General features: G+C 42.7%; 1 protein-coding gene across 5 annotated transcripts in view; it reads right to left on the bottom strand.

Annotated features, from left to right (window-relative positions):
* cdh4 (cadherin 4, type 1, R-cadherin (retinal)) overlaps window positions 1-21,557 on the bottom strand; it is a 197,830-nt gene that overhangs the window by 9,503 nt on the left and 166,770 nt on the right. For 3 of the 5 annotated variants that reach the window (XM_071493884.1, XM_071493885.1, XM_071493887.1), the window contains 5 exons: window positions 20,764-20,936; window positions 10,741-10,878; window positions 5,512-5,697; window positions 4,935-5,188; window positions 409-560 (listed from right to left, as the gene is read on the bottom strand). In XM_071493884.1, the coding sequence (XP_071349985.1) occupies window positions 409-560; window positions 4,935-5,188; window positions 5,512-5,697; window positions 10,741-10,878; window positions 20,764-20,936 (903 nt within the window). The remainder of the gene's footprint in view (window positions 1-408; window positions 561-4,934; window positions 5,189-5,511; window positions 5,698-10,740; window positions 10,879-20,763; window positions 20,937-21,557) is intronic. The other 2 variants (XM_071493886.1, XM_071493889.1) reach the window with 1 other exon arrangement.

Raw genomic sequence — 21,557 nt, 5'->3', positions numbered from 1 at the left:
ACATTGCTAATGCCATTAGTTTTGCAGGTATTTGGTCATAAACCAAATTTTTGATCTGATGATAAGCTTGACTAGATGAAAGGTTATCACAAATCATCCTGAAGGGGACCAATTTTCATGTCAATCCATCCAATATTTCTCCTAATCCTTCAGTCAAAACCACAACTGTTATCTTCATGGTGAGAGACATGGGAGAAAAAATCAAGGGTTCGGGTTATGTCTTTAGGAGAGATCCCCTGGGGACCATCAATGTCTGAACCAAATTACATGGCATCCAATAGTTGCTGAGACACTTCAATCCTGCCCAAAGTAGTGGAGCGTCAGACACTGCCTGTGTGCCTGTGTTCTGATGTATGTGCCTCTTCTGTTTTTCAAATCATCACGACACACACAGTCATCCTGACTTACCAGACTTACCATTGTCGAATGCCAGGAACGTGGCCTCATACACGTTGTTTTTGACGTACATGGACTCTCGGTCCAGCAGGGCCATGGTGGTGATCTGACCATTGGTCCTGTTGATCTTCAGCCAGTTAGCTGGGTCTGACAGCTTGGAGTACCTGAACAAACACACACACACACACATACACACAAAGACAGAAGGTTCATTAAATACCAACATATTCTAGATATTAACTTCTGCTGCCAAACTGTTCCTTGAATTCCAGCAGCTCTGAACCTTTTATTTGTGGAAGTACCCATTATCAGGTTCAATGTTCATTACCATATTAAGCAACATCCGCCAAGCACCTTTGAAATATTACAGTGACATGGAGGGCGGAACATATGTTCACCAAGCTTATCATAACAGCAGCTCATTAGCATGAAGACCGATGAAAACCTGAACCCATATGCAGAACAGCCCGGCAGCGCTCTTAACAACTTCACTGCTCTTTGTACCCACACAGCCGCCACAGCCACTATCATCACTGTCACCGGTCGATACATCAACGGAGTGGAGAGAGACAGCTGGAATTAAAGTTCCTATATCCCATTAACAACCATGACGAGTTTTAACATCTGACTGAGCGTGGGAAGTGCCTGTCTCTCAGTTCTAGTGAGAAATGGTTTATTGTAGACAAGCAAGAAGTTTCACCAGCAGAGAGATGGTCAGCGTGTCACTGTGGTGACAGGAGGTGGGGGTAAGAGAGACAGGCGGACAGAGCGAGAAAGTGAGGGAGATCATATGCATGTTTCTGAATGTAAGCATGGTGGGTAGAAAACTTGATGAGTGGGAAAGGGGCTTAATGAAAGCAGTGCGCTGGAGGCTGACACTAGTTTACCTAGAGCCTAAAAGGCATGGACAAAACTGAGTCCACCTCCAGCTAAAGACGCACACTTCTGCACTGGTACACAGCAATAAGAGAGAGAGAGATAGGGGCATGGTGGCAGACGGAGACTCCCTATATCATATTTCAACAGTTTCTTTTTTGAAAAAACACAATAAACTGAAAATATGACTTCTAGTGCAAGAGGTTGTCGTGCAGCTAGCCAGGATCTGATGTTGCCCTGCAGGTTAGATTGTTGTTTATGTGGCTCGTCAGACGCTCTCATCTCCTTCCTGTGCCAACAAGATGTCACCTCCGGCTGTCTTTACTGTGTCTGACAGAGCAAAGCGTCTTACTATACCCGTGAGGACTACTGTAATTGCTTATTAATCGCTCAAAAAATGTCCCCACTTTTCAGGGTTAATATTCTAACCCCAACAAGGATGAAAAATACAAAAACACACACAAACAAACATGTGTTAATTTGCTCTTGCTGCCCTTTAAATCACACCTAAGAATAAAATCAGCAGGTAAACAGGCTCTGCCTCACATCATCTTCTCTTTGCTTTCCTCCAGGGAGAGAAAAAGGCAATAAACTCATAAAAAAAAAAAAAAACACAAGCTGGCTCCTGTCCCATCTACGGCTCACACACAGGCCTTTCACACATCCTCTGCGGGCGCTCGTGTGCATATTTGTGAGTCTGTGCATTTCGATGTCTTTTGTGTGTATATTGTGCAGGGGTTCAAGCGAGGTCACTGAAAAGGGATAAAGCAGCAGCAGAGATGAAGCTGTCTGACCATGAGCTGAACATCTGCTGGCAAGCTGCTTTGGAGAAGACAGCAGCTCTGAGTTTCCATCAAATAACAGAGACACAGACTGACAGAGGAAGGGACAGGGTCAGCAGGAGCAAGAGGGAGGGAGGGATGAGAGAAAATAGAGTCAAAGAGGAGTTATTTCTCTCAAAGCACAGAAGAGCTCAGCCCACTTACTTTGCATGACATGTCTTTTCAGGAGGAGAAACCTGAGATGTGGATATTGCTCAGTCCTCTGTACAGTACATGTAAGAGTACATCTCCCACTAACCCCATCGCTATCAATTCAGTAACATTTCCACTGGTTCCTCAGTGAAGAGGCCGTCTCAGTGACATTAAGAAAAATCAATCTCTCTCGTTGGAGCTGGCAGATGGAGCGGAACGGTGCCCCTGGACCTTAGTGGACATGTGGGAGTTTCTGTCGCACAAGGTCGATGCCGGGATGGCACGATGCCCGCTGTGTGTCATCCCAGTTAGGAAGGATGGAGGGAGCGATCAATGAGGAGGAAGAGAAGGAGAAGACAGGGATCTAAAGAGGGCAGGCAGACAGTGTCCAACTCATTACAGGGTGACCTCTTCACGCCAGTCGCCTGGCAACAGGGAGGTAACTGGAGCTCAGGATGTGGGTGGGGGGTCAGTTGAGAATGTCACAGAAGAGGCATAAACTGTGAAGTAACTGTCCAGCACTGATTAAACATTGGTGACACACAGATGGAGAAGAAGATACAAAGGCGGGGTGGACAAAATATTGGAAAGCCTTTAGAAAAGCTTCAGTCCTCCCTTGGACAGCTTGTATATGAGTAGGTAACTGCAAATGTATCTAAAAATCTTCATTTAAATAAATTACACTAGCACAATTAATAAGAACTTGTTAAAATAGACAAAGAATGCGATGAGCATCCTGCCATGGTCACCTACAGAAATAAAAATTCATTTCCTTATTAAATTAATTTATAAGATTTGTTCCCCATTTTTCTTTATTATTTATACTACTCAATGTAGTTAGTGTCCTTGAATGTTGTATGCAATTATAACAGAATTTATTTAGAGGCAGCTGGAGGCTGGATAATAAAAAACTGATGTTACAATGTGAGACTGTACAGCATTGTAGAGTGAAATACTGAATTGATAAAATATCAGATAGGGAAACAATCTGTTATATCACCACTTTAAATCTGCTATAATCAATATTTTCATATCAACAATGACAGGAACTAGGAAACGAGATCACATCTCTCCTGTGTTAGCCTCTCTGCATTGGCTCCCTGTAAAATCCAGGATAGAATTTAAAATCCTCCTCCTCACCTACAAAGCCATTAATGGTCAGGCACCATCGTAACTTGGAGAGCTTATAGTTCCCTATTTTCCCAATAGGACACTTCGCTCTCTAAATGCAGGTCAACTTGTGGTTCCCAGAGTTTGTAAGAGTAGAATGGGGGGCAGAGCCTTCAGCTATCAGGCTCCTCTCCTGTGGAACCAGCTCCCAGTGTGGGTTCGGGAGGCAGACACCCTCTCTACCTTTAAGATCAGGCTTAAAACTGTCCTGTTTAGTAAAGCTTATAGTTAGGGTTGGCTTGGGTATGTCCCGACCCATCCCTTAGTTATGCTGCTATAGAGCTAGACTGCTGGGGGATTCCCATGATTCACTGGGCGCTCTCTCTCTATTTCTGTCTCTCTCCCTCTCTCTCTCTCGATGACTTCATGCCATTAACTTTGTATTTTTTTCTCTCCCGTAGTTTGTGCTTCTCCTCTCTCTCCCTCTCTCTGTCCTCATTCTGCAGGTCTCTCTGCCTCGGGAGCAGCAGGACCCAGATCCACCACTACTCATCTTTACTATTAACCACTGTTACCTGTCATTATTATTGATAACACCATTACCTACACAGCTGTTCCTGGTCTCTCTCTCTCTCTCTATTCTCCTCTCTCCTCCCCCCACCCCCTCTTTTTATCTTCTCCTAAACCCAACCGGTCGAGGCAGACGGCCGCCCACCCTGAGCCCGGTTCTGTTAGAGGTTTCTTCCTGTTAAAAGGGAGTTTTTCCTCCCCCCTGTCGCGAAGCGCTTGCTCGTTGTGGGAACTGTTGGGTTTTTCTCTGTAACAAAGTAAGGTCTTGACCTTACCCTGTAAAGTGCCTTGAGATAATGTATATTATGATTTGGCGCTATACAAATAAAATTAAATTGAATTGAAATCAAATGACTATAAATGAGAAAGAAGCGGCTTTTATCCGACTCTCTGTTCTATGCAGCGTTTTAGCATCTTTCAGCTCCTAGTTTTGGTTTTACAGCTCACAACTGTAATGTTTTGGTTCCCTCTCACCTCTTGTTTCCTGACATGGCTGTTTTCATCAAAAATACTCAGACTGACAGAAAAGGTTTGCAATTACCTTGTGATCATAGTGAATCTTTTAGCGGCTAAAAAGACATTTATTTACCTTCATTTATTCATTCATTTCATTTATTTAGCAGACGCTTTTATCCAAAGCGACTTACAGAAAGGAAATGCACAGGGTATGCAATGCACCTTATGAGTAGGTGTAAACCAAAAACAGAGCAGAAAGAAAGCAAATATTGGACTTATACTTGCCAGGTGCCCAGAAATTCGACACCAAATGAATGCTAATGTTGCTCCACATCTGCTGGATGTGCTGCAAATAACTGAATGTGCAAAGAATAATAACTGTTTGCTAACAAGTTCATCACACAGATGTATAATACTATGTGAAGCTGGTGTTTACAACCTGTTTTTCCCGCCTACAAGTGGCCAAATAATGGATTTCGTTATTGCATGTTCCAAGATCTATTTCATAGGATTTTATCACTTTAAGTTAAGATGTCTGTGTCAGAGCTGTACCTGACAATCTGGTGGATGAAGTGGTCAGGATCTTGGGCCGCAAACACTGTGAGAGTGGTCCCTGCAGGCACACCCTCCTCAAAGCGGATCATCTTGGGGTTGACAGGGAAGACAGGAGGCTCGTTCACATCCTGAACTGAGATGGTGACTCCCGCTGTGGACTGGAGTGAGGACTGAATGCCGCTGGCCAGGTGGGCCTGATTGGACACAACCACTGTCAGCATAAAGGCACGGTTCATCTCAAAATCCACCGGCTGGAGAGGAACCGAGGAGGAAGGAGCGAGGAGAGAGAGACACACACAGAAAAGAAAATAATGAGAGTTGGGAGGAAAATTAGTGTAGTTGATTACAAGATTAGTTCTAACTGTGTTCCAATTTGAGGAATGACATAATTCAGTGTAAACACTGTGAGACCAAAGTACTCAGTCATCAACATCTGGCTCTTCAGAGCAGGTGGAAACATGGTGCAAGATGCAGTGCTGAATAATAATGCAGAGCAATTGTTAATTTTCATCCTGAAAAATCTCATTAGGATGAGTGCCGCACAGAGAAGCCACACAAACAGCTTCATCTTTACCTTGACCACCGTCAGCATGCCCTCATTGGTGATGGGGTTGGTGCGGATGGTGAAGTGTCCAGAGGGGTCTCCGCTGACGATGCGGTAGACGGCGTTCCAGTTGGGGCTGTGGGGCTGATCTCTGTCCACCACTGTCAGGTTGGTCACCACCACATTCACCTTGTTCTCTGGCACCTCCCCAGAAAACTACACAGTGGGAGGGGATGGGAGGTGAATGAGAGAGGGAGGGAGGGGAGGTGATGGCGGGGAGGATGGGAGAGATAACATTATGCTGATGTTGTTCCAGCAGTCGGCTAATGCATGTTAATAAGGTGATTTATTGAGATTTTAAACATTTGCTTGTGCCATCATTAATCTCTAAGCATTGTCTGTAATTGTTATTATGAAAACAAACTGCTTTTAGGGTCATGCCAATAATGCTCATTACACTAAAACAGTGGTAGCAAAACAAATGGAGGAGAAATTAGAGAGATAGGAGAGGAGGAAGAAAAAGACAGAGGGAGACATATTTATTTAAATGTGGATAATAGAGAATCATAGCTTGCATTATGTTAATGCAGGCTCTTATTCCACGCCATGTCTGCTCATATGAAACTCTTTATCTGAACTAATGGATTTGTTCAATTAAGTGTTTACCCATTTAATTTAGGTTCTGTGCATTCACCAAATCTAGGTTTTAATAAGCAATTAGATAAGTACTGTAATTAAGGCAGCGATAGGAATAATCTTTGGCTAATGATCTTCATTATACTGCAATCTGAGACAACTCCCCTCTGAACTAACTCTGGAGGAAACTTGGTGACAGCTGCAGAGCCCGAAGAAGAATTTACAGCGCAATAGGATACATGTCCCTCTCTATAGGGATTTATCTGACTACAGAGGGATGGGCACCCAAAGGTAGACACACACACACACACACACTAAAAGCTCTCATTGTCAGACGATAATCTGTGTTTCCTCTTGTGAAGCGTTAACTTGTTTATGGTGTGTGTCTGCCAGCTGCTGTTCACTTTAATGGCTTCATCACTGTGGGATTGAAGCCGTGTCCAAACCACCCGATTCCTCGCTTCCTCCTTCTTTCCCTCTCCTCTCCTCTCCTATCCTCCTCTTCCTCCTATCCCCTGCAGTACAACCAGGCTGATAAGCACAGAACAAATTAAATATGCACTCTCAGTCTCTGGTGTGTGGGCTCCTCCATTTTATTTTCACCCCAAAGCTTTAGCATAAACACCACCACAAACCTTCCAAGCGTGTTTGGCTGTGCTGTGAGACGGCTAAATGGAACATGCTCTCTCAGAGGCATACACAATGTATGACTGCAGGGGCGGGCGCCCTCAATATGGCCACTCTTGCTCCAATGCAATGTGGATCCATTGATAAGCCACTAGAGACAAAGACTTCAAATTTCTAAAGGATTTTGTAGTTATAAAGAAGGGGTAAAGAAGCGGGGAAAATTGACTTGTAATGTCACAAAAGTGTTGTCAGAATTACAGATTCCTGCTTTACAGAACTTTATATACAAACTTCCTGTGCTCTGCCTGTTTAAACATTCAAGGAGAGCTTCATTAGAGGAAATGTGTGAGCCTGTTACACAACATTAGCTGAAGACAAATCTTCAGAAGGGCTCAAAAAAAGACTGAACAGGATCAAAACAAAATCCTTAAAAACTTCTTATATTAAAAATGAACAGATATTTGAATTAGATTTCATGAACAAAATGTTTTTGTTGACAAGCTTTGACTCTTAAAAGTGTGACTGTGTTGCTGTGGTCACAACTGACAATGAAGGGATAACTTTGCCGATTCGAAGTTCAGTTTCAAGATTAATAATCACTGACTCTGCAGTTTGTCTATTTTTAATCAAAGCTCATCAATCATCATTCAAAAGCACTTCAATATGTAGTGACTATACAGTGACTAAACGCATCATCATGTTCATACGGCCACAGTGTGCATTGTTGATTCTGACATAATACATTCAGTTCAGTCCAAAACTTCACTAAATGAATGGCTTTGTTAACTGTGACACTGTATCACATTGGGACTGTGGCCTTCATAGTCTTTTAAAAAGTTTTTAAAGAGGAAGTAGAGCAGCAGTGGCTTGACTTATTCTATCTAAAGTTTTCTAACAATAGCTAACACTGGCTGCCTTGAGCTTATGGTTATACCAGACCAAGTAAGACAGTCAAATAATTTGAATGAGGGTGTGTTTTGTTACCTAAGAGCTCAGTTTTTCATTTGCAACTGAAATAATTTGTTATTTCTGCTCTCAAAAGAGACAGTCTGCTTTAAAGAAATTAAGCAGACAAAAAATACATGGGCACAGGGTAACACATTTCAGGTCAACAGCTGGTGTCCCTGGGGATTATATGACTTTTTGAACCATTCAAAGCATAAGCATCATCAATGACCATGTATGCCAGAGTCTTACTTTAAAACCTCTGACATGTCAATAGACCTGACATGTATCAAGGGCGGCACAAAAAAAAACAAAACAAATAGTACAGGGTCACTTATGCATGATCACTGCCATTTATTCCCTCTCATGTTTTCCACTGCCAGTAGACATGTCGAGCCATCAAACATTTAAATTAGTGAGGCTACAGTGCTGTACAGACCCCAAATCATTTAAAAAAATAAATCTGCATCAAGGTGCACAGCACAGCAGGAGAAATCTACTGCCTTCTTACTGAAAACGGACTCAGCAAATGAAAATGGCCCATTTTACACAGCAGAACTAGAGCTCAACAAGACTAAATGAGCTCTTCTTTTCCTTCATGGGGTGTTGAAAACAACACCAAATGGTAATGACAGCATTAGGTAGAATAAATGTTCCAAAACAGGATCTCACTGATATCAGACTGACATCAGTCCACTTAAGACGGCTGTTACATCTTCACTATAGTGATAATAAATATATAGCAACTAACAGGCGTCTGCCCTCTACCTTATTTTTCTTGTTATACAGACATGTCATGCTGTTTTCTTCTGCAGTTCGCTCTTGAAGTAGTGAAAGCCAATAATCTCTGGCACTCCAACTCCTTCTGCTGTTTAACAGCTGCAGTTCTACAGGTGAATTAAAAACAGCCCTCTATTCAGATCTGTGAGCCTGTGTGTCTGGGAGCTCAGCTTTTCAACGCTACCACGCTTCCACGCAACTCTCCTGCTCCTCATTATTGTTCAGTGAATGACAGACCGCTGGGCGCACATCAGCAAGGGTATGACACACTTGATTAAATAGTTTGATTAGATAGATTGTGGCAAGTATCACAGTCTTTTGGTTTATCACATAATGACGAACATAACACTTACATAGCGCGTTCAGACCCATGTGGTGAAATGAATAAAACATTTTTTTTTTCCAAATTAGATGCAACATATCAGCCTGCAAGCAATTTCACTTAATTAGTGTGCTTATATTTTCTCTGTGCCTCCCGTAGAGAGCAATGAATTTTTCTCAAGTCTGTCATACACAAATAATTACTGAACAACTCCAAGTCTAGTTGCTTGTGTGGGAAGCAAAACAAAAGTAGAGATTGACAAAGCAGTCGAAAAGACATCTGGTGGAGAACAATTCTACCCCTTCGTGGATGTTCATGTGAAAGTGTGTTGTTGTCTGACTGACGGAGAGACAACAACATTTTTTTATCTATTCACTTTAACTCATTACCATCTTGGAGTCACTCATCAATATTTGGTCAGCTGCTTTTTTACTGGCAAACTCAAGCAAATCTGCTTTTCTATTTTTCCCCGGGAGTGTTGCAGAGAAAGTAATGAGGCCCTGAAGAAATGACAAACATTTCTCACAAACTGCACAAGCACAAGTGGATGTGCATTTCTCATCGATGTGTACTGTATGTGCCAAGGACAATGTGTTTTTCATGTCTGTTGAAGCGCAGCATGTTCACTTCTGGCTAGTGGGAGGACTCTGGTCTTGAGCTTCTCCCCCCAGTGAAGAGTGGTGACGGAGCCAGCACTGCAGACGGGGACAGAGCAGTTCTGAGCAGAGTGGCAGCCTTGTTCGGTGAGCTCTACCCCTGACAGCTGGGGAGCTCTTATCAGAGCATGCGGCTGGAACTGTACTGGCATGCAGACTGACGACGGCCCCGTCGAGGAGACAGGGATCACACTGTGTGACGCTGACACACTGCTCGCTCTGCCCCTGAGCTCTGTTGCACACAGCATCTGTCTCTCTCTGGAATCTCAGAAATCCAAGTGCTCAAATAAAGAGCAGCTATAATCCAGGCTAGGTCTGTCAGGCTGTGGTCAGCAATGGATTCTGTTCTATGACCAGGCTGAGAATAGAGAGAACGAACTATCTATGAGTGAAGATGCAGAAACTTAAAGGCATGGATGCAGCATTTACTGTCAGATCTTCTGCTTTGAATTGCTGTTTCCTCACCAATAACCTCTCAAAGAACCCTCACCCTCAGAACAAACAGCTCTCTGCCTAACCACACACACTGCTTCCTGTCAAACAAGTGTGGAGGTTTCAGGGACCAGGGCCAGATGCCTGCAGACAAACCCAGGCCACCAGAGGCCCCCGCTGGCAGGGAAAACACAGAGAGAGAGAGTGAGAGAGAGCGAGGGAGGAGCACACCTCCCATCACCAAAACTGATCCTGATCTCACTTTCAGTCACAGTTTTTCTGTCTCTCCATGTTGTTCTCTCACAGTATTTTTTTTTTTTAAATCAGTCACCGTGCTGTTTCATACTCCTTATATATCCGTCCTTACCCTACATCTTTGTCAGCTGCTGTATTTGCATTTCCCTCTTCTCCTCTGAAAACATATTTCAGTAAAGCTACGATTGCACGATTCCTGTCTTTGACGGGCACCAGGTAATGTATTTTCTAGTAATATAGTACTAATGATATCCTTCAACAACAACAACAACAACAACAAGAGAAACTTTATCTTAAAATCATATATTTATAGCAAAAAAACTGAATGGTGAAAATACACCCACTCTCTAATTTTTAAAAAAGCTGTTAAACAAACAATGATGATGGCAAACAAACAAGAACAAGTACCGTTATTACCTGTGGCACACACAAAAGCCATCTTTTTTGATTGAATTACAGTTTTTTTAACAATTAATTTTTCACACAATAATTCTCTTTAGAGAAGAATGAAATAGAAAAAGACCCTTCCTTCTCTTCCTCCTAGTAATTTACTCATAGTCCATTACACAGAACAAGAAAATATCCATGGAAAAGTTTTGCACTCACCGTCCTAACTGTCAGTTCTGGGGGATTGTCATTGATGTCAGTTATGGAGATAAGAGCTGTGGCTGTGTTAGACAAGCCAAAGTTCAAGTTGCCCTCCATGTCTGTGGCCTGGACAATGATGGTGTACTGGGACACTTTCTGTAAAAAGAATCAGAAAAAGAGACATGCTCAGGTATATCAAATGTTGCATGAACACTGGACTGAATCAACAAATAAATATTTCTCCCATGTGACAATGACACGGTGAATCATATAAATGAATAAATAAGTGAATGCATGCATGAAAAATCCCACCAGCTCCCAGCCATGCACACACATTTTCCCTTTTCCCATAGCTACCCACTCACCAGAACAACAGAACAACTGGAGGCTGTTAGAGAACCTGATTTGCTCAATAGTAAACGGCACAAACATATGCACACATGAACAGACACACACAAAGGAGCAGAGAGGGAGCGGCGTGCTGGTAAAAGTCCTATCCATTATTGCCTAAAAGTCTTGGCTTTCTGCTGTGTGAACAGACCTGGATCATCACTCATTTTAATGGAGGCACCGTCACTTAAAGATGCGTCATGGTGCTGCAGATAATATTGGGAGGGGAATGGGCCTTATTTAGTCCAGTTACAGTGAGGGGGGAGTCCTCCCAGAGCGCAATGTGGCACCATGCAGCACACACTGCAGTATTACACTGTGATGACAAAAACACCATCAAACATTGGGCTTTGTTTAGGCACAACTGAGTGAAAAAGAAACGAACAGCACATTCCCACTCCAACACAGTGACACTGTCCATGGTGCTGAAAGTTCAGTCTGTCCCCAGACTCCCCACTGGAGAGAAGTATTGTATGTGTGTGTGTGTGTGTGCATGTTTCCATCCTGACAGTATAAGCCCCTCTGCTTTGTGGTCTCTTCCCCTTCCTATTAATCCATTTGGCTCCAGCCTCCATTGTATCAGAGAAAAGAGGGCGCGAGAGAGGGAATGGACGTCAAGGACAGGCCTGTGTTCGGCACATAGGGCCCACTGCTTTGTTCAACATCCACAATGCGTCCTGTCGTCAGCCTAATGTTCGTTTGTTGCTAGACTAGTTTCGTCAAATTCACCGCGGGGTGATGCTTTGTGAGGACTTGACAGCGAGTGGCACTGGTGTCAGGGACTGCCTGGAGGAATGAGAACAAACCCCGCCAGGGGTCTTGTAGGTATAGACGGGGAATTGTTCCATCCTGTTGGATGGCAGCTTCTTTGCTTTTTATTTCTTTGAGTTGTGCCTTTTTTCTTTTTGTTCTCTGGTTTATTCTGTGTTCTTTGTTAACTTACATTCTGTGCTTCTTTTGATCTCGCGCTATCTTTCTCATCACATCTAGGTTACTCAGTGTTCTCCGCCTGTCTGTTCTCTATCTGTCTATCTATCTGTCTTTCTCCAGTCTCTGTGTATCTTTATATCTCCTTTCTCCCTCCAATTCTTTTTTTTCAGTCATTTACCATCTCTCCAGGTCATCATGAAGCGCACAGCCATGTTAATCTGCACCAAACCAATCCTATTAATGAAAACTCAATACGGACTGACCTTTATTAGACTCATAATGAAATATCAATACCATCTCCCCTCATAGAGCGCTTCAGTAAATAAAGCCTTCAATGAATTTGTCTCACTACAGACTCATTTAGATCCGGTCACATGCATCAATCTAGAAATAGCACTAGATGGCTGTAGGAAGCTAATAGGCTTGAGCTTTGATGGACGCCTCTTTCTTTGGTCAGGTGAAGAGAAATGAGGGGAGCAGAGCCAGCAGGTGGAGCTCTCACCCAGTAGGGGATGTGGCTGATGTGTCCTATCCTGCAGGGTTATATCACTCATCTGAGGGTTGTTGCGAGTTTATGGCCCCTCTAGTGCTCACATGCACATCCGCTAACGCTCCAGTGAGTGGGAACAGGTGGGACACTCAGTCTCTTACACACACCGGGTATATGTGTGCATGGGCACACCAAACACACACACACAGCCAAGCGCACTCTGCTGTCTAAAAGTGGCTGCCCGAACAAGCCTGTAAAGGGCTCTCTAATGAGTCCTATAGAAGTGCTGAACAGAAAATCTCTCTGTTAGATTACAGGCCGCTGCTGGCAGGAAATACAGCTTCTTGTCTCATGACCAACAGCAACAGCCCAGACTCCCCCACAGGCCTTAAGCCTCACGGACTTAATCTGCAGAAGCTGAAAGCCATCAGAGGCTACAGAAACACCTGTACACAGAGCTCCGCCAACAATAAAAGCCAATCCCTTTCTTCATAGGCACCAAATTAGGTCGTTTACCATCCAGGAGAATGAAGAAAGAAAGGGGAAAAGGCTATCAATGTTAGCTATGCGACAAGTCAAGCCAAGCAGCAGACAGGACAGGTGGAAAAACCTGGCTGTTCATGGTTTGTAAGCAAATGGACTTGTTCTCCAGAGAGACTCTGTTAGCAAGAACACAAAAAAAGGAAATAATGGTCTCAACAAGTAAGGCGAACAAGAAAATGGAGAGGAGTGGTTTTCTGGTAACACGAGTACAGTGGTGAATTAATTATACCTGAGCTGAGAGTGCATTTTCACTTGGTGAGCTGTACAGAACCACTCAAAAAAGGGTAAAGAGGGAGAAACCAGGCGAAAGAGAGACTTGCTCTTTACTTGTGTCGTTTGTGAATTGTGTTCCGGCCTGCCGGGCTCACACCGGCCACAGTCATTAGCTTGTCACTTCCAATCTGTCTCAAACGGCCTGAGACTCGTGGCTAAAACTGTGGAGACTGGATCCCTTCCTTTTTTTTTTGACTCCACTCTCTCTCTCTACCTCAGTGACCCTCAGTGTCAGTGACCCCTCATGAGAACTTCAATTCAGTTCAGCTGAGATCACTTCAATTAAATTTACTGCATTCGATTTGATGCTATTCGATTCCATTTCATTAGATTTTAGTTCAGTTCAATTCAATTCAATTTATTTCATTTCATTTCAGTTCAGTTCAGCTACGAGTCCGCACTGCCAAGTAAGAACTGAGATACAGTAACAAGTAAAGCACTTGCAGTTGTGGGAGTTCTGGCAGTGAAATACTTTTAAAGTTATTTTCTACTTTCATATCTTTTCCCAGTTAGAACCAAAAATACACAGAGAAGCCTGTTTTGTTTCCATCTTCATCACCCATCCCTCTCCTCATCTCTTGCTGGGATATTGCTCAGGCTGGGTTGAGGACACAAAACAGCTCAACGCTGGTTTGAAGACAACATGAGCCAGCAGGAACTTACTGCAAGCAGTGCACTGCTTTCTGAGAGCTTTTGTCTGACTCCCACTGTAGAGATATTCATTCAGATACATAGGTAAATACGAGATATAAACTCTGAATCCACTTGATTAGATACGCCTCCACATTTACGCAAACAGCTCATACTGGATAAATGAAGGCTGTGAGTCACGTAAGAATAAAGCTGCTAGAAAAAAAAGAGACAGACTGGTGAGGGGTTTAGTTAATCGTCCAACTGAGCATTGCAACACAATGCACAGGACATGATTAAGCAAATATGAGCGTGATGGACAAGGTGCCAGACTTGCTGGCTCCAGAATGTCAGAAACAGATAAAAACAGTATTACCAGACAGCAGGTGAATGCTTCTTGTTTTAGTGCGGCACATCAGGTCAGGTCAAAAAGGTCAGGTCACTGACACTGGCAACAATAGACCTGTGTAAGGTCTAAGATTTTGTTCAATGGCCTTAAACAATGAAAAGCATGACAATGAAAGTGTCAAAAGCTACATATTGATACAGAACGTGAGGAAACAAATTCTGAATAAAGCTGCCAATGGGCTTGGAGCAATCACTTCTCCAGTAACATCTGACAGTGTTAAAAATCTCTGTCCCGTAGTTACTAAACAATCCCTTCTAGTGTTCACATCTATCACATGAAGGGGAAACTTTGTTCAAGATTTTAGATACTGAAACTCGGCATTGGTGTAATAGATACTGCAAATGATTTAGCATTGAAGATGGGCATGTGTTGCACAGAGTGGAGTTGTGCAAACGATGCAAAATACTGGAACATAGGTAATCTGGTATTTTCTTTCCCAAATCATCATCATTAGGCAAATTCTACTGTAAACTAAAATGACACTCAGTAGAACGCATACCTCCACCATGGCCAAACAATCCTACACATCTGTCCAATACAGATGATTAACATGTGGATTGGCACTAAATTGCACAAACTCATATTATTTCCTTAGAAACTGATGAATTGTAATGTTTATGGAAAATTACAAAAAAATTACTGGGTCTGCCTCTTTAACCTGATTTGCATAAAAAATGAATTAGTTCTTCCATGGCCCATACCCCACCCACGGAGGGGTATCAATTCAGTACTTCTTGCGTGATCCTGCTGACAAACAAACAAACCAACCAACAAACAGACCAAGCAGTATCAGCTGTGGCCCCTAGGAAGGCAGAGCTGGATGGTAGCTCCAGTATGTCAACTGTGCTTCATTCAGGACAAGAGGGAATTTCTGAAGCCTGTCAATATCCTACTTTCGTACAGTAGGCTTTCTCTAGTTAGGCATATTAAACAATTGTGGGTAATATTGCAAACAAATAACCAGGATTACTTTATAATAGTATTTTATTCTATTTTTTTCTTTTCAGAAAACGCTATACATTGATCTTGGAATGTGAAAGTATATAAACCTTGATTTTACTCATATCCTCCTTTCCTCCTTTCTACATTCGCTATTTTCCTATAGGAAGCAGAATACAGCAACAGTGTTTTCTGATCACTGCCAGCAAAAAAATTTGCATTATTGTAAAATATCCCAATGGTGCACTTTAATAACATCAGCAATACAATAACAGTATCTTTCAGGTGGAAATGTTGACACTGAAATTGCTCATTTTGTTATTTATTATTGTACTTTAGATTCACACAACATAACCAAGAAAAACTATATGCCAAATAAGTTGCTTACCTGTGGGAACCATTTATCTTCATCTAAGTATGACCTAACTCATGCGTCTCTGTCTAGGAAATACCTTCATCTTTGAGGTTTATCTGGCGGAAAACAAGCTGTTTTGTGGTATTACACTTTAAAATATGTAAATTGTCCTAATGTACAGCTGCTCCATCCTGAATTTGTTTATAACCTAAGGTCAATGTATATTAACAGATGCATATGATTCTACATTTAGCGGACTGATGAAAATGAAAGACATATATGCTCTTGGGCCATGACAAATGTGGGAGAAACACCATATGAATGGATTAAGAAAAATAGTTTATTTAACACAATCCAAAGTTAAACAACAATAACAAGGGGTGAATATCAGAGGAATCAGTGGTGTAAGGTGTGCAGGAGGGATGGCATAGTGTGTGGATGTTGTAAGGAGTGCAACTGTGGTACCACTGCAGTCTTCACATGACTGGCAGTGTGCCTGCAGGAGAGACGAGAGAGGAGTGAGAAACAAAACTAGCAAAAACCAAGGACAGGGCAGGAGCTCCCTGAAAGCTTGATCTCCATCTCGTCCATGCTGACCAGTCCCTCTTAGTCCTAACTTGGTTGCATTGTGGTTAGATAAGTTAGGCTCAACTGCAAAATTTGTTAGCTATCAGGTAAAGAACATGTCAAATATGACAAGCTATTGGCTGATGAGCGATTGAGCTGGTTAAACTCATCCCAAGGTAGGCATATCCTAAGATAAGCATATCCTAAGGTAATACCGGGACAACAGTTCACTGCAATAAAGCTTATTTGACTCCTCATGAGATTTTAATAAGATTACTGTAGCAAAGTAATTTAACACTCACCAACATAATGCGACTTTCATATATTCATTTTTTATGAGCGAGACTCTACTTGCATCCTAAAATTGTTCCGTGGGTGGGGCTGGACCATCCAACTCTGCCTTCCTGCGGGCTGCTGCCTTGACCTTCTCGAACAGATAAGGGTGAAAATATTTCTTCCTTGGTGGATGTTAACAACTGAGATTAAGCCCCCGTGTTATAGTTTGAATTGGAGTCTGTTATTACTGTGCTAGAATCATATAGGATGCACATGCCCAATGGATTCATGGGACATGTTAGGACTAAAGTCTGAAGTCTGTTGACTCTTTGCTTTTTAATTCCTCTTCTTAATTACAATGTAATGTGTTGAATGATCTCAACCTGCAGTTTACTTGAAATATTTAGAGAAACATATGGGCAAGTTGCTTGTCTTCCTCTGTTGCATTTCCAACAGAGGAGCATCACATAATGTGTTTCCTGTCCCCATTAATCAATCAACATGTCACTTTGAAAGGAACTCTATTTTCAAGTGTTCTTAGTGTCACAACCAGTAGCTACAGGTGTCACCAAATTAAATCAGAAGAGCTAAAATCTCTAAAAATTATTTGTTTAAAGAAAGTGCTGGTGTCAAAAAATCATACAAAAATATGTCCGTGGGCAAAGTTTCAAACCCAGAAAATCTAGAATTGACAGAAGAACAGACTTTCAAAAAATATTGTGAAGAGGTGCTGAAAAGAGACAAATACCTGACCCAGACCGAATTAGAATAGAAAAGTATCATCTACAAGAGAGGGTGGAAAACATGATCTTGCAACTCATAAATACAACAATTCAGTCTTTCCTGGATACAAAAAAGGTCCAATTCAATACTCACTAGGTGCACATAATCATGTGGATATTGAGTGGATATTTTCTTGTTTGAATGTTGGCTACAAGCAGTCAACATCCACCTACATACATCAATACAATCCTCTGAAGGCTTTGCTGTCTGGCTCCTGGAGCTCGGGTGTAAGGCAGCGAGTTAACATAGTGTCTCAGAGACAATAAAGCCCAAGGCCCATTTAGGATGCCTGCTTTCAGCCTGTATCCCCAGTCAGGCTCAACAGAACCTAATAGAGCCAGGCTGTGGGCGCTCATGTCCTTGAGGCAGTCTTGGCGATGTCCTAATTGACAGAGAGACAGTCCAATGTGAAGCTGGCATCAACCCGGTGGACAGCCTGGCGCCAGGCCACACCCCACCATGCCACACCAAACCGTTCCAACCCAGGGCTCATGGGAGATTGAGACAGCCTCGGGTAATGAAAGACAACAGCTCTGCCTGCCAGTGGAGCCGGTGCCATGGAGGGAGGGCACAAAGGGAGAACAACCACGCCAGCTGTGGCACCCTGACATCTCCTACTCTGCTACCTGCTGCATCACAGTTGTACTTCATGACAAATGTACTTTTTCCTGCCGTTAGGTAGATGAGTCCCCCAACCCAAATCCAACACATAAAACCACATACTTATAGTCATGCTATGCTACAAACTTTAATATGTACATAGTCAAACACACATGTATATGACTTAACTCAGCTCGTTAGCCTGTGGGACGGAGCATGTGGAGGCTTGAGGTCATGTGAGGAGAGAGGTTGTGGGTGGAGAGCGACGGAGAATAATTGGTATTCAGCGGTGTCAGAGGTAAGTGATACTGGGCTAACCTCCATGTACCGCCTGGTCTCCTCAACACGAGAGAACCTGCTTCACCCTTTAATTAGCACATGAATATTCCTAGTAGACACCAGCATGGTGGATGAGGATTAGCTAAAGTGTGAGAGAAATTGACGGGAGAGGCGACAGGTATTCAGTGTTTCTACAGTGAGTATGCATATTCATGTTTTTGTGTAGCAGCATGTGTATACACAACTGTGGCTGCATAGGTCCTGTTTGACACCTGGGATCAGATTTATCATATTTGCTGCTGCTCCTCACAACAACCATCACTGCATGGGAGTGAATCCATGTGTCTGAACGCGTTTCTATGTTTGTGCTGATGACCTTGACAGCAGGTGGGTGAACTCCCAGGTGTGTCCCAGTTTTAGTGGGAGGATCAGAGGCAGGTGGGATTCAGCCTGGCTTGATGTGTCCAGATTAATGAGCTTTCCCTCACTCACATCAGCTGCTACTGCTGCCGCCTGGGCCAAGCTGGAAACAGGGACACAGAGCTGGCCCGCGTTCACTAGACTCATTTATATTGTCCCACAAACGTATCAGGCTATCATGCCATGCCAGCTCCGCATAAAATTTGGATAAGGGACGAGCATTGATGTATTGTATTCTTCTGTTATCAAAACCTTGTTCTGTTCTTGAGATTTTAACTTTAATTATTCTCCAAATACGCTCGCCTTACTGTTGGTAAGATCCTGTCTAAATTTCCAAAGTGCTGCATGGCTGGGTTTAGTGCCGAGAGGGACCAGCGGGATTTCTCAGAATATAAACATTATGAGACACACTCATCGGTGCTTTTATGTTGGTGCTAAAATCAGCCAACTAAGTTATGAGGATGAGGATTATCCTCATAATGACAGCATATGAATTTGAATGTTTCCCTGATTTTGCCAGTTGTATTTGTTTTGTGTCACAGGGAGATCAGGGAAGGCTTACGTGTGTGTGTGTGTGTGTGTGTGAGAGAGAGAGAGAGTGAGAGAGAGAGTGAGAGAGAGAGAGAGAGAGAGAGAGAGTGAGAGAGTGAGAGAGAGAGAGAGAGAGAGAGAGAAAAGCTGCAGGATGAACTGTCTGCCACGAAACACTAATGCCCACAGTCACCTGATCCAGCTTGGGATAAACAAAAGTCGACCCTGCGTGACCTCCCTCATTAGTAGAATAAGATGGAAGATGGAGCAGGGAGGGTACGTGTGTATGTGTGCTGTGGTGTTGGTGGTGATGTGTGGGTTGGTGAACAACCGCAGCGAGCATCAGACACGCACACATGAGCAGCGGATGAGACAAAAGAAGACTATGAAGAGAAGCTGAATCTGCTGAACTCGTGTGGCCATTATATCTGATCTGCTCTATGTGCCGAGATAAACATCGGATATACACCTGTCATTTACATTTGCACACAGCGAGAAAACAGGAAAATGTTTCTACTATGTCCTCGGCGTGTTATTCTGACCTTATTTTAAGGTTGAACGCTGCATACGGTAATCCTGATAAGGTTTAGTGACATCCATGTATCAAATAAGATTTTATGAGGCCATAAGCCGTGAAATTTGCAGGTAGAGAAATTAATTTTGTTATTCCATAGCATTTTGTATCCAGAAAAATTGGATACTATGTACAGAAAAGGCATATATATTTTGTTGTAGTGAGCTGATGGTGAATAAACATTTTATTTAATGACCGGTGAAATATAATTTAAAATCTTAATAGTTCTGGTTGAAAACAATTCGTTTTTAAGGAATTTAATTTACTTTTAGTTTCTAATTAACTTTTGGATTAAATAACAACTAATATGGACAAACCAGAGAAAGATATTAAAACCAACCTATTATCATACTGTAGTAACTCACCTGCATTGTGGAGCATCAGTCAAATGCAAGATTTCACTGACTTCACATTTCTCTGACCATGAGAGTGTTTGTGTGTGTGTGTGGGTAGATGTGTTGCAAGGTATTGTCCCTACAGAGAGGCTTTGTGAAATAATAAATGACTGAGTGGAATGGCTGTGTTGTTATCAAGTTCGTTCTTGAGTGGGTGGGACATGGGGGAGCAAGTTGGTACCAGAATGAATCAAGTAAGTCAAAAACACAGTCAGAATGAGCGTCCTGGCGGCTACAGACCCAAGGACCAGCTCAGTTGTTTAGAGAATCTTTTTATTTATTCTTAGCTTATCTTAGCACAGTGACTGGAAACAGAGGGAAATCTATCTGCAGCGCCCCTGGTTTGAGTCGGCTCAGGATCCTTGATGCATCTCATCTATCACAGTCTAATAAAGACAAAAAGAAATGCCCCATACTCTGTCTGGCTGTGGCTTAATTTAACTGCTAGACATATCAACCAAAGTATATTTCACTTTTTGATGGTTAAGGAGTGGAAGGACTATAATGATAACAATTATAATAATACTTCATGCACAGTACAACCCCACTGATTCTCAGCTGAAGTTTTATCCTTTTGCTGGGTGGGGACACATGAGATGCAGAACACTCAAACGATGACAGTGACAGGGACTAACTGCACATACAGCTGACACTGACCTCTCTGTCCAGGCCGGCTGCCACTGTAACTATGTCTCCAGTCTCGCTGTTGATGGTAAACATGTTGGGGATGGGGCTGTGGGGAGACTGTGAGAGGATGCGGTAGCGGACCATGCCATTAGCCGTGGTGGAGTCGTCCGAGTCAGTGGCTGTCACCTGCATCACAGACGAGCCTGTGGAGAGAAACTTAAGTTAGCAAGGAAGCGAGGTAGAATAATCTGAAAAGCAGATGATCATCAGGACACAAGAGGAGGTCGAGCTGGGAAAAAAGCAAGAATAAAAAACAAGCAGGGAATATTCATTGAAGTACGAAGATGTGCTTGTCAAGGTCCTCCACACACATACATTTTGAAATACATACAGCGCATTGAAGGTTTCTTGTAAGCCTATTACTGCTAATGAATTTGTAGAAAACATCAGAAGGAAGAAGACTCAGGGAAAACTCAGAAGACAACAAACCCATTTATAAACAAGAAACAAGTCAATCAGACTTTGCAAATTGCTGTGACATCCTCTGTACTTTAGGAAGCAACTTTCAGAGCGAGAGCTATTACAGAGAAAACTATGAAAACAAAAACAAAATCTGTTTAAATAAGCCCCTATTTTAAGCTTTGCTGTTTTCTCCTTTTCTCGTCCTTTCACCTCTGCAGAGTCCATTTAGTAATGAGCAGCGCTGGGTCTTCTGCCATTTCCACCATCCATTATTTCAGCCTTCAGTGGCACCGTGGCTGCCCTTAATGCTCCCATGCTCTCTCCCTATTTGTCTTAGAATCACAGATAAACACTGCCATTTA

Source organism: Trachinotus anak, unplaced genomic scaffold (assembly GCF_046630095.1).
Source record: "Trachinotus anak isolate AG129_WGS33_773 ecotype Australia unplaced genomic scaffold, CSIRO_AGI_Tana_v1 ptg000013l, whole genome shotgun sequence".
Classification (NCBI taxonomy): Eukaryota; Metazoa; Chordata; class Actinopteri; order Carangiformes; family Carangidae; genus Trachinotus; species Trachinotus anak.
Note: the sequence above shows the minus strand (reverse complement) of the source record. Positions and strands in the feature narration are given on the sequence as shown.